The 13,413-nt window shown below is 33.4% G+C and overlaps 1 protein-coding gene across 1 annotated transcript in view; it reads right to left on the bottom strand.

Moving 5' to 3' along the window:
* LOC136042172 (intraflagellar transport protein 172 homolog) overlaps window positions 1–13,413 on the bottom strand; it is a 222,669-nt gene that overhangs the window by 96,841 nt on the left and 112,415 nt on the right. Inside the window, exon 20 of the mRNA XM_065727100.1 lies at window positions 7,025–7,191. Within this exon, the coding sequence (XP_065583172.1) occupies window positions 7,025–7,191 (167 nt within the window). The remainder of the gene's footprint in view (window positions 1–7,024; window positions 7,192–13,413) is intronic.

Raw genomic sequence — 13,413 nt, 5'->3', positions numbered from 1 at the left:
CAGTTTTACAGATTATGAGCAAGCGTTTGCTTCATCTGATAGAAGAGCATTAGTGATAGTCCTATCCTTGTATTGTGTGCCAGATAAACACATTAAAGTAATTATTCCTATGTATAACCCTCCAATTTTTTGATTACTTAAAAAGGCAACTAGAACTTTTAATTTTTTACGAACATTTTCATTTGTAAAAAATATACGTAATTTGAGAATTAACTTACGTAACGAAGTTCTATATTCGTATGTTTTCATTGCGTATATGAGGGGGGTTCATCCTCGTTGATACCTCGCTCCTTACACTAAAACTTAAATTTTGTCCCAATTCCATAAGAATGACCTTGAATCACAAAGGCCGTAGAAAAAATAGTTGAAATTATTAAAAATACTTTAGCGTAAAGAGCGAGGTATTACGAGGAGGTAAATCCATCATATGTGTAAAAATTTCTGCTCGTTTTAAGTTTTAATGCTGCTCCTCACTTTCAGTAGAAAAAAAAACTTTTCATATTTTTATTTTCATTGTTCTTTTAAATAATGCTAGAAAATCCTGTGCCCCGTTCATTGAAAGTCTCTTCCCCCATGAGAAGTTTTTCCATGGAAGATCCTCCCACGTAGTACCCCCCACCTCAACTCCCCCCAAACCAAAAAAATCCCCCTGAAAACGTTCGTACACTTCCCAGTAACCATTACTATATGTAAACACATGTCAAAGTTTGTAACTTGCAACCCCTCCCACAGGGACTGCGGGGGAATAAGTCGTCCCCAAAGACATCTTTATTAAGTTTTTTGACTATGGTGAATAAAATGGCTATCTCAGAATTTTGATCCGGCGACTTTGGGGAAACAATTAGCGTGGGAGGGGGCCTAGGTGCCCTCCAATTTTCTGGGTAACTTAAAAAGGGCACTAGAACTTTTAATTTCCGTTAGAATGAGCCAAATCGTGACATTCTAGGACCACTGGGTCGATACGATCACCCCTGAGAAAAAAAACACAAAAAAAACAAATAAACACGCATCCGTGATTTGTCTCTGGCAAAAAATGTGAAATTCCACATTTTTGTTCATAGGAGCTTGAAACTTCTACAAAAAGGTTCTCTGATACGCTTTATCTCATGGTGTGATTTTCGTTAAGATTGTATGACTTTTAAGGGGTGTTTTTCCCTATTTTCTAAAATGAGGCAATTTTCTCAGGCTTGCAACTTTTGATAGGTAAGACTAATCTTGATGAAAGTTATATATTTAAAATCAGCATTAAAATACAATTTCTTTGATGTAACTATTGGTGTCAAAATTCCATTTTTTAGAGTTTCGGTTACTATTGAGCCGGGTCGCTCCTTACTACAGTTCGTTACCACGAACTGTTTGATAAGTAAGATTCGTCGCAATGAAAGTTTTTACCTGGCGACGTAAAAGAATCTTACTTATTTATTCCAACATAAATCGTAAAGCCTGAAACTCTATCAAACAGTTCGTGGTAACGAACTGTAGTAAGGAGCGACCCGGCTCAATAGTAAACGAAACTCTAAAAAACGGAATTTTGATGCTAAAATATACATCAAAGGAATCGGATTTTCATGCTGATTTTAAATATGTAAGTTTCATCAATTTTAGTCTTTGTCATCAAAAGTTACGAGCCTGAGAAAATTTGCTTTATTTTGGAAAATAGGGGGAAACACCCCGTAAAAGTCATAGAATCTTAACGACACATCACACCATCGCATTTGGCGTACCAGAATACCCTATAGCAAAACTTTCAAGCTCCTATCTACAAAAATGTAGAATTTCGTATTTTTTGCCGGAAGACAAATCACGGGTGCGGTTTTTTTTTTTTTTTTTTCCAGGGGTCATCGTATCGACCAAGTGGTCCTAGAATGTCAAAAGTGGGCTCATTCTAACGGAAATGAAAAGTTCTAGTGTCCTTTTTAATTGACTAAAAAAATTGGAGGGCACCTAGGCCCCCTCCCACGCTCATTTTTCTCCAAAGTCAACGGATAAAAATTTTGAGATAGCCATTTTGTTCCACATAGTCGAAAACCATAATAACTATGTCTTTGGGAATGACTTACTCCCCCACAGTCCCTGGGGGAGGGGCTGCAAGTTACAAACTTTGACCAGTGTTTACATATAACAATCGTTATTGGGAAGTGTAGAGACGTTTTCAGGGGGATTTTTTTGGTTTTGAGGGTGGGACTGAGGAGAGGGGGCTATGTGGGTAAATCTTTCCTTCGAGAAATATGTCATGGGGGAAGAGAAATTCAATGAAAAGGGTTCAGGATTTTCTAAAACTACTATAAAAAAAAACAATGAAATAATAAACATGAAAAAGTTTTTTCAATTAAGGAGAAAGTAAGGAGTAGCATTGAAGCTTAAAACGAACAGAGATTATTACGCATATGGGGGGCTCTAAATATACTTTAGCATAAATAGCGAGGTATTTAAGAGGAGATAAATACTTTTTAAATAGCTTTTAATTGTTTTAAAAAGTAGAATTGTGGCAAAGAGTCAAACTTTAGCGTAAAGAGCGAGGCGTTGAAGAGGGGACAACCCATTGCATATACGGAGTAATTTCTGTTCGTTTTAAGTTTTAATGTCGCTCCTTACTTACAGTTAAAAAAACTAGTTTTTTCATTTAATAGTAAATAAGATCAGTCATATCCAGGGGGAGTAACCGGTTTGACTCCTCTATCCCAAAATTTTTATCCGACCAATAAAAAAGAGATGAAAATAATATAAACAAATCTTTTGCATTTGTAATTTTTTCTGTAACCTCTCCCCCTCCCAAATTATATCCCCCCGAACAAAGATAATGGATACGACCTTGAATAAAAGTTAGAAATTAACCGCTTAGGGTGGAAATGGGGTACTAAATGATGAAATTTTTGAAGTCTGATGTTATTTTCTGTCTCCCCGGACTTAAATTAATAGGAAAAGATCTTTCAATTATATAGTTTTTTTCAATTTTGTTTTATACTATTATAATGCCTTAAATGGTATTTTTGAACCTTCTGACCTTATCTAGGGTGAAAATGGGATACTAGACTACGAAATTTCTCAATTTTCATGTCATTTTCGATTTTACTAGACTTGAATTAATAGGAAATGAGATTTCAATACACCAAATACTGCCCAAATTAAGATTTTGGTTTTTCGTCCCCCTTTTGCCTCGCTTAGGGTGGAATTGGAGTACTAAATGATAATTTTTTTCGAGTTCCAACGTCGTTTTCAGTCTCCTCGGGTTGAATTAATAGGAAAAGACCTTTAAATATTGAAAATATTGCAAAATATATATTCGAAGTCAACCCTTTTCCACCTCTTTTCTCTGAAAAAAGAAGTATTTCTACCCGCTGATTTTGGCCGATGTTGGGTATGTTATTAAGTGAATTTTTCTGTACATTTTAGTGCCAAAAACTTTTCTTTTTCTCTAATGTCAAAGTTTGTCCAACTTTTCGTAGTTTTACTGGACTATAGTGATATTGACCTATGTCAGATTAAAGAAAAAATCAAGTTTTTTTAAACGAAAGTAAGAAGCGACATTAAAACCTAAAACGAACAGAAATTACATCGTATATGAAAGGGGCTGCTTCCTCATCAACGCCCCGCTCTTTACGCTAATGTTCTTTACTGTTTCAAAAAATAGAGTTGAAAGAGTCAAACTTCCATTTTTTAGAGTTTCGGTTACTATTGAGCCGGGTCGCTCCTTAATACAGTTCGTAACCACGAACTTTTTGATAAGTAAGATTAGTCGCAATGAAAGTTTTAACCTGGCGACATAAAATAATCTTTCTAACATAAATCATAAAGCCTGAAACTCTATAGTAAATAAGATCAGGGTCATATCCAGGGGGAGTGACCGGTTTGACTCCTCTCTCCCAAAATTTTTATCCGACCAATAATAAAGAGATAAAAATAATATAAAATGAAGCAGTACAATCTTATGAATGAGATAAGTAACTATTTATGGTTGTTTTTAGGTAGTTTTCAGACTTAGGAGGGGACACCCATTGAATTTATAACAGTGTGACAAATTGCTCAGTCAATATCACTATAGTCCAGTAAAACTACGAAAAGTTGGACAAACTTTGACATTAGAAAAAATAAGTTTTTGGCACTAAAATGTATAGAAAAATTCATTTAATAACATACCCAACATCGGCCAAAATCAGCGGGTAGAAATACCTCTTTTTTCAGAGGAAAGAGGTGGAAGAGGGTTGACTTCGAATTTATATTTTGCAATATTATTAATATTTAAAGGTCTTTTCTTATTAATTCAACCCGAGGAGACTGAAAACGACGTTGGAACTAGAAAAAAATTATAATTTAGCACTCCATTTCCACCCTAAGAGAGGCAAAAGGGGGACGAAAAACCAAAATCTTAATTTGGGCAGTATTTGGTGTATTGAAATCTCATTTCCTATTAATTCAAGTCTAGTAAAATCGAAAATGACATCAAAATTGAGAAAATTTGTAGTCTAGTATCCCATTTTCACCCTAGATAAGGTCAGAAGGTTCAAAATGGCATTATAATAGTATAAAACAAAATTAACTGTTTGATAAGTAAGATTAGTCGCAATGAAAGTTTTAACCTGGCGACATAAAAGAATCTTACTTATTTATTCCAACATAAATCGTAAAGCCTGAAACTCTATAGTAAATAAGATCAGGGTCATATCCAGGGGAAGTGACCGGTTTGACCTCTCTCTCCCAAAATTTTTATCCGACCAATAAAAAAGAGATAAAAATAATACAAACAATTCTTTTGCATTTGTAATTTTTTTCTGTAACCTCTCCCCTCCCAAATTATATACCTCCCCCCCCCCGGAACAAAGATTATGGATACAACCTTGAATAAAAGCTAGAAATTAATTAAATTAGATTAATAGCTTCATAAATACTAAGAATAAAGAAAGTAATAAAAACTGCTAAAAATAACAGAAGAATAATTCAAGTAATTTTTCTTCTGATGGATATGCTATTATTGGCAATATTGACCGACAAGAGGCACTTTTTGTCAAAAATTGTAAAAATATTGATATATCAAACCACAACAAATTAAAACTTAAACAAAAATATAATTTCCTTCATTTGGGGCAGAATTCAAGAGCAATAATAATTGAAAACTTCCACTTTCTCAAGCTTTTATGGCAATCAGTCATGGCTAGGTTGTTTCACCCCGCTAGCTGTTTCCGGAAGAGACAAATAAATTTTAATCGGCTAGAGTCCAAGGTATTAGACTTAGGGTCCGCAAGATTACAAGATTAGAATCCGACTGTACTAGAGAAATCTCCACTTTCAAAGAACCAAAGAGGGGTTTCGAGCCCACTGATTTTGCATTTATTGAGATTGACTTTATGTGAAGTGTGCTTGATATTGAAAATTATGATTCTCGCTAGTTTTGTCTTCTTGCTTACTTAGCTAAACAATTTTTAATTACCAATGATAAATGGTCTTTAATTGATTCATTAGCCTTAACATAGGTCCCTAGAACAAGGAATAATATACATATATATATATATATATATATATATATATATATATATATATATATATATATATATATATATATATATATATATATATATATATATATATACATATATATATATACACACGCACATATATATATATATATATATATATATATATATATATATATTGATACAGACGGATATTTATTGATAAGTAGTATTTCTTTCTTCCACACCTCAGCTCTAGAAAATTGAAAAGGGTTATGCGTAAATTTCAGTATATTGAAATTTGTGCCCAAACCTTCTAATTAAGAGCAACGACTTAGTTTTTCCATTATTCATCGAGGTCTTGAAAGTGCTAAAAAGGTTTTCTAAAATGTGCCACTTTCCCCTCTTTTATTTGAAGAAACAGTTGAAAAGGCCCTGGAGCTATCTATCTTAAGGGGGGAAATCAAATAGCTTATTGGAAAATAAGATGTAATTTTAATGACCTAAAATAAATTTAATGAACTAAAAAATGTTTATTGTCCCGAAACAGGAAATGGTTCGTTTTCACACTTCTACTCCACTTACTGGATCTTAATGATTGATTTGAAAGTATACCATAAAATTTATGAATCCTTCCAAAAAGGCTTTACTGAAACCAGCATATTAAGAGCCATGACATGCAGCAACTTACTTTTCAATCATTCTCAATTCCTGAATTCTAAGTATTTTAATACCCGGATAAAAATTTAATACCCGGAAATTTAATACCCAAATTTAATACCCGGATAAAACTGAATTAAAAAAGGATATCCTCACATCCCTACAGCAGATCACTACGAAAAACACACCGAAAAAGCACACTTTGTTTTGAATTTCTTCCTGCAAATGCAAGTTGACAACAATTTCGCAAAGATAAATAGCTACTACTGCTTACAGGCTGTCAACAAGGGGGAGATTAAGACATACAAAATATAATATGGTTAAAAATAGAGAATTTATTTTGGTCATTCAAGAGAGACCTACTCTTCCAAAATTTTAAGACTTGCTTAGGAATTTCTCCGGCAAAGAATTGAGTTCAAAGCAAAATGCTTGAACTTAACAGCGCAATACACAACAACTAGAACAGCAAGGAGTACACCTTACTATACAACAACTCCTAAGTTAACTTCAAATGGTTTTGAAGGGCTTCAGACAAAGGGCCACTGCTACGGATAACCAGCAATCAATCTTGTCACCCAACCTTGTTATGATGTGGATCAAACCCTAGGCTTCGTATTGCCCAGCTAAGCATCAATACACAGTGCCACAACAAGGTTTAAAAGATTCTACAATCTTCTTCTAAGTTTAGATACAAACAATTTTGTAAATCTAACGATTGGAGTCAAACTTCTGCTCAGAAGGGTTTTTTTTTTGTCACTAATCCGGATAAAAGTGAATTAAAATCTAGTAGCTGTGGGCATCAAGCCATGGCTAATTGTAGAAAAGGCAAGACGGATAGTCTGATTGAGTAAGAGGCAAATCTGGCATAACCCCCTTATTAGGATTGTATAAAAATGATACAAAAAAAGTAGACTTACTTCGCCCTTCTTAATTCCAGTGTTTATGCACTCTTGTAGCTTATTATTTCTTAAAAGGACCCGAGCTGGTTTTTCCGGCCCAACTGCATTGTACCAATCATAAACCACAGAAAATAATTCATCTGCTCCCAGTTTTTCACTCATATTTAAAGCATCTTCCCAAAGACCTAAAATGACCAGTGTTTTAGTATTCGCCGCAAGCTTTATTTTTTTCAATATTAGTTGAAATAATTCTTTAGTAGGAAGACTAGCCATAATGTATAGGTTACAATAAATACATATAAATACAAATATAATGATGAAGACCACACTGCCTTTCCATAATACAACTACAGAAGAGAGAATAATGAGGACTTTTTTCTCAAGACAGTGAACCAACAAAACCTATTTGAATTTTTCGGCCCTATATCTAGGGGCCGTCTTCAGCAAAGAAAATAATAAACAATAAAACACTTGCATTAAAAGTTTTCGGTTAAAAATTCATTCTTTTTTTAAGATAGCCTTGGCATCATTACTTCTTAACGAAAAGTTCATCCAAGACTGTGTGATAAAAGCTAACATTTTACAAGCTAAAAAGGTTCATTCATTGAACTAACTGTATTTATTAAAAATTGGAGTAATTTCTTATTGCGATATTTGCCTTCTCTGCAGCTAATCTTGTAGTTCTTTTGGGATTGGGCTTGTTTTTATTCGTTCCTATTTTTGTTTTATTTTGAATTGGATTATTTTCTGTCATTAGTTTTGTGTACATAGGGTTGAGTGTGTATTCACCCAAGTCTCTATTTAGGAATGTATTATTATTTAAGTTTCGTTTGATTTCGATTGCTCGAAATCAAGTTTGAACTTGATTTCGTTTTGATCGACGTTGAACGTCGAACTTGAACTGAAGTTTCGTTTGATTTCAAACAAACTGTCTGCAAGGCAAACAGAAACATTTTAGGACCACTGAGTTGATACAATCTCCTCAAAAAAAAAAAAAAAGACACGCATCTGTTATCTGTCTTCTGGCAAAAAAAAACAAAAAAAAAATACAAAAGTCCAAATTTTTGTAGATAGGAGCTTGAAACTTTTGCAATAGGGTTCTCTGATACGCTGAATCTGACGGCGTGATTTTTGTCAAGATTGTATGACTTCTAGGGGGTGTTTCCCTCTGTTTTATAAAATAAGGCAAATTTTCTCAGACACTTGGCTTTTGGTGAGTAAGCCTAATCTTGGTGAATCTTATACACTTAAAATCAACATTAAAATGTGATTCTTTTGATGTAACTATTGATATAAAAACTTCGTTTTTTAGAGTTTCGGTTACTCTTGAGCCAGGTCGCTCCTTACTACAGTTCGTTACCATGAACTGTCTGATCATATAGTTATTTACAGGTTATATAGGTATTCTATACATATATATTATATAGGTGTTCTATACATTATATAGGTATTCTTTATAGTTATAGGTATTCTACAAAATAGTAACCCAACCACAATATTTCGAGTGGGAGTATATATAGATAAATCTTTAATAAGAAGAAAAAGTTTTATATGATTAATTTCTTTTGTAGTTAGATTAGGTACTTTTTGCGTTGAATTCTTTTTTTTTGTGCGTTTTCGTACTGTTGTTAATTTCCTTGCTTATTTGTTATTTATTTATATTTTTGTGTGTATATGGCCCACGGGTTTTTGAAATACACTTATCTATCTATCTATCTATCTATAGTTATTTACATGAATCACTTAACCATTAAATTGTTTAACAGATTAAGAATTAAACAATGGTTACATTAAGTGTTCACTTGTGGACGTCAGTCAATGTTGTATTAACGTAAAAGATTAAATTCCTAAAATGGACTCCCTTTTACAACCACCGTAAACCACAAGGATACCTTTTATACATAGCATACCACGAACGTGGTAACAGTTCGTTACCACGAACTGTCTGATCATGTAATTATTTACATGAATCACTTAACCATTAAATTGTTTAACAGATTAAGAATTAAACAATTGTTACATTAAGTGTTCACTTGTGGACGTCAGTCAATGTTGTATTAACGTAAAAGATTAAATTCCTAAAATGAACTCCCTTTTACAACCACCGTAAACCACAAGGTCACCTTTTATACATAGCATACCACGAACGTGGTAACAGTTCGTTACCACGAACTGTCTGATCATGTAATTAATTACATGAATCACTTAAACATTAAATTGTTTAACAGATTAAGAATTAAATAATTGTTACGATAAGTGTTCACTTGTGGACGTCAGTCAATGTTGTATTAACAAAAAAGATTAAATTCCTAAAATGAACTCCCTTTTACAACCACCGTAAACCACAAGGACACCTTTTATACATAGCATACCACGAACGTGGTAACAGTTCGTTACCACGAACTGTCTGATCATGTAATTTTTTACATGAATCACTTAAACATTAAATTGTTTAACAGATTAAGAATTAAATCATTGTTACGATAAGTGTTCACTTGTGGACGTCAGTCAATGTTGTATTAACAAAAAAGATTAAATTCCTAAAATGAACTCCCTTTTACAACCAACGTAAACCACAAGGACACCTTTTATACATAGCATACCACGAACGTGGTAACAGTTCGTTACCACGAACTGTCTGATCATGTAATTATTTACATGAATCACTTAACCATTAAATTGTTTAACAGATTAAGAATTAAACAATTGTTACATTAAGTGTTCACTTGTGGACGTCAGTCAATGTTGTATTAACGTAAAAGATTAAATTCCTAAAATGAACTCCCTTTTACAACCACCGTAAACCACAAGGTCACCTTTTATACATAGCATACCACGAACGTGGTAACAGTTCGTTACCACGAACTGTCTGATCATGTAATTAATTACATGAATCACTTAAACATTAAATTGTTTAACAGATTAAGAATTAAATAATTGTTACGATAAGTGTTCACTTGTGGACGTCAGTCAATGTTGTATTAACAAAAAAGATTAAATTCCTAAAATGAACTCCCTTTTACAACCACCGTAAACCACAAGGACACCTTTTATACATAGCATACCACGAACGTGGTAACAGTTCGTTACCACGAACTGTCTGATCATGTAATGTTTTACATGAATCACTTAAACATTAAATTGTTTAACAGATTAAGAATTAAATCATTGTTACGATAAGTGTTCACTTGTGGACGTCAGTCAATGTTGTATTAACAAAAAAGATTAAATTCCTAAAATGAACTCCCTTTTACAACCAACGTAAACCACAAGGACACCTTTTATACATAGCATACCACGAACGTGGTAACAGTTCGTTACCACGAACTGTCTGATCATGTAATTATTTACATGAATCACTTAAACATTAAATTGTTTAACAGATTAAGAATTAAATAATTGTTACGATAAGTGTTCACTTGTGGACGTCAGTCAATGTTGTATTAACAAAAAAGATTAAATTCCTAAAATGAACTCCCTTTTACAACCACCGTAAACCACAAGGACACCTTTTATACATAGCATACCACGAACGTGGTAACAGTTCGTTACCACGAACTGTCTGATCATGCACTTATTTACATGAATCACTTAAACATTAAATTGTTTAACAGATTAAGAATTAAATAATTGTTACATTAAGTGTTCACTTGCGGACGTCAGTCAATGTTGTATTAATTAAATTCCTAAAATGAACTCCCTTTTACAACCAACGTAAACCACAAGGACACCTTTTATACATAGCATACCACGAACGTGGTAACAGTTCGTTACCACGAACTGTCTGATCATGTAATTATTTACATGAATCACTTAAACATTAAATTGTTTAACAGATTAAGAATTAAATAATTGTTACGATAAGTGTTCACTTGTGGACGTCAGTCAATGTTGTATTAACAAAAAAGATTAAATTCCTAAAATGAACTCCCTTTTACAACCAACGTAAACCACAAGGACACCTTTTATACATAGCATACCACGAACGTGGTAACAGTTCGTTACCACGAACTGTCTGATCATGTAATTATTTACATGAATCACTTAAACATTAAATTGTTTAACAGATTAAGAATTAAATAATTGTTACGATAAGTGTTCACTTGTGGACGTCAGTCAATGTTGTATTAACAAAAAAGATTAAATTCCAAAATGAACTCCCTTTTTCAACCAACGTAAACCACAAGGACACCTTTTATCCATAGCATTACGGCTGTATCCAGAGCGGGGGTTAGGCGTAAGGTTTGTCCGACTTGTAAAAACGTAATAAAAATGAATTTACTTTATTTATTTTTTTTGTACACCCCCCCCCCCCAAAAAAAAAACTTCTGTAAACCCCTTCTCTCCAAAAAAATTGGATACCACACTACATAGCACAATCTGAAATTTCTACAAAATTACGCCGAACATATTTTCTCACAATTCTTTTTGAAGGCTGTACTACGTCACGGTTGTTTGCAAATATGGCACTGAAAATGGTAGCCACATAGGTCAACCTCAAATTAATAATATTTGTGTTTTCCCTTAAATTCTTTTCTTGTTTTAACGCTTTTTGTTTGTGATGTATAAAACAGGGTTTCAAGGGGTGAGTCTCTTTTTTATTTTTAGGAATATATTGGTGGGCGCTTTTTTGCACTTTTTTTTTCTGTAAAAGCCATATTGCTCATTGGTAATTTGTTTTATAGTCTATTTGTTTTTAAGTAAATATCATTTCTCTCTGATAGAAAGTAAATAAAATAGAAAGTGCAAATCTTAGAGCCAAGTTTAGAAAGTTTTGTCACTGCTTCTGCTCTCCCCACAGTTTTCAGGGGTTTACCCAAATTTCACCAAAAGAAAATTGGGGTAGCTGAAATTTCCTTGGAAAATGAAAATTCGGGTATATACGGAATTACCCCCCCATCTTAGATGTTTGTCCAACTCGTAAAAGCATAACAAAAATGAATATGAATAAATGCTTGCTGTGGTTTTTAAAGTTTTTTTGTTCTTTTTTGTTAAAATCAATTTTTGGTTATATTTCAGGGAGCCCAATTTTCTGTGGAAAACTCGGGGATATTACAAAAATCTGGGTAAAATGGCCCACTCTTATAAGATTTTTTCGCGATTTTTTGTACTATATATTTCAAGCCCAATTTAATGCTTCCATTCTAAGCGGAAGCTCTGAATTTGACGTAAAATATGCAATACGGCCATTTTTGAAAATAAAATTTAAAGATAAATAAAAAACAGCAAAATCGAATCAAATAAGAATTTACGCCTGAAGTCAATTAAAAAACTGCTTAATTATGGAGTTTAATTCTGCAACTGATTTGTAAATATTTCAAATACATCCACAAAAACATGTTATTGTCTAATAGACATGTCTTTCAGGAAAAAAGCTGAAACATTTTGATCTGTGTTTTTGTATTTGGTTTTAGATCAGGGTTTTTACGACCCTAAAACAGAAATTGGTACCATTAACTATTTTTTAACTGATTTTTACGGACAGTATCTTTTCCCTTGCTAAAAACAAACCTGTTATCTAGAGGGACTTTCTCGCAATATAGAGTCGCTAGAGAAGCCATGAAGTGTAATGCCTCTTTACAAAATTTCATTTAAGACCCATTTACATTAATATTTTACCAATACGGGATTTAGATACCACTAATTTGGGTCAATCAGGTTTTTCATAGATTTTTTCGCTTGGGTTAATAATTCTATAAAATTTTCTGATTGACTCAAATTTCACTGGCTAAATTCACTGGATCCGGTGACATTGAGGGGGGGGGGAAGTTGGAGAGGAAACCTAAAATCTTGGAAAACGCTTAGGATGGAGGGATCGGGATGAAACATGGTGGTAAAAATAAGCACAAGTTCTAGATACGTGATTGACATAACCGGAATGGATCCGCTCTCTTTGGGGGAGTTGGGGGGAGGGTTAGTTCTGAAAAATTAGAAAAAATGATGTATTTTTAACTTACGAAGGAGTGATTAGATCTTAAAGAAATTTCATACTAGAAGGACCTCGTAACTCAGATCTCTTATTTTAAATTCTGACTGGATCCAGTGTCATTGGGGGGAGTTGGGGGACGGACTGGACATCTTGGAAAACGCTTAGAGTGGAGAGATAAGGATGAAACTAGGTGGGAAAATAAGCACAAGTACAAGATACGTGATTGACAGAACTGGACGGAATCCGCTCACTTTGAGGGAGTTGGAGGGGGTGTTAATTCGGAAAAATTAGAAAAATTGAAGGTATTTTTAACTTAAGAACGGGTGACTGGATCTTAATTAAATTTTATATTTAGAAGGAACTCACATCTCAAAGCTCTTATTTTAAATCCCTACTAGATATGGTTACATTGGGGGAGCTGGAGGGGGAAACCGGAAATCTTGGAAAACGCTTAGAGTGGAGAGATCGGGATGAAACT

This window comes from Artemia franciscana, unplaced genomic scaffold, assembly GCF_032884065.1.
Source record: "Artemia franciscana unplaced genomic scaffold, ASM3288406v1 PGA_scaffold_74, whole genome shotgun sequence".
Classification (NCBI taxonomy): domain Eukaryota; kingdom Metazoa; phylum Arthropoda; class Branchiopoda; order Anostraca; family Artemiidae; genus Artemia; species Artemia franciscana.
The sequence above is the reverse complement of the archived record's forward strand: the minus strand, read 5'-3'. Positions and strand labels throughout refer to the sequence as shown.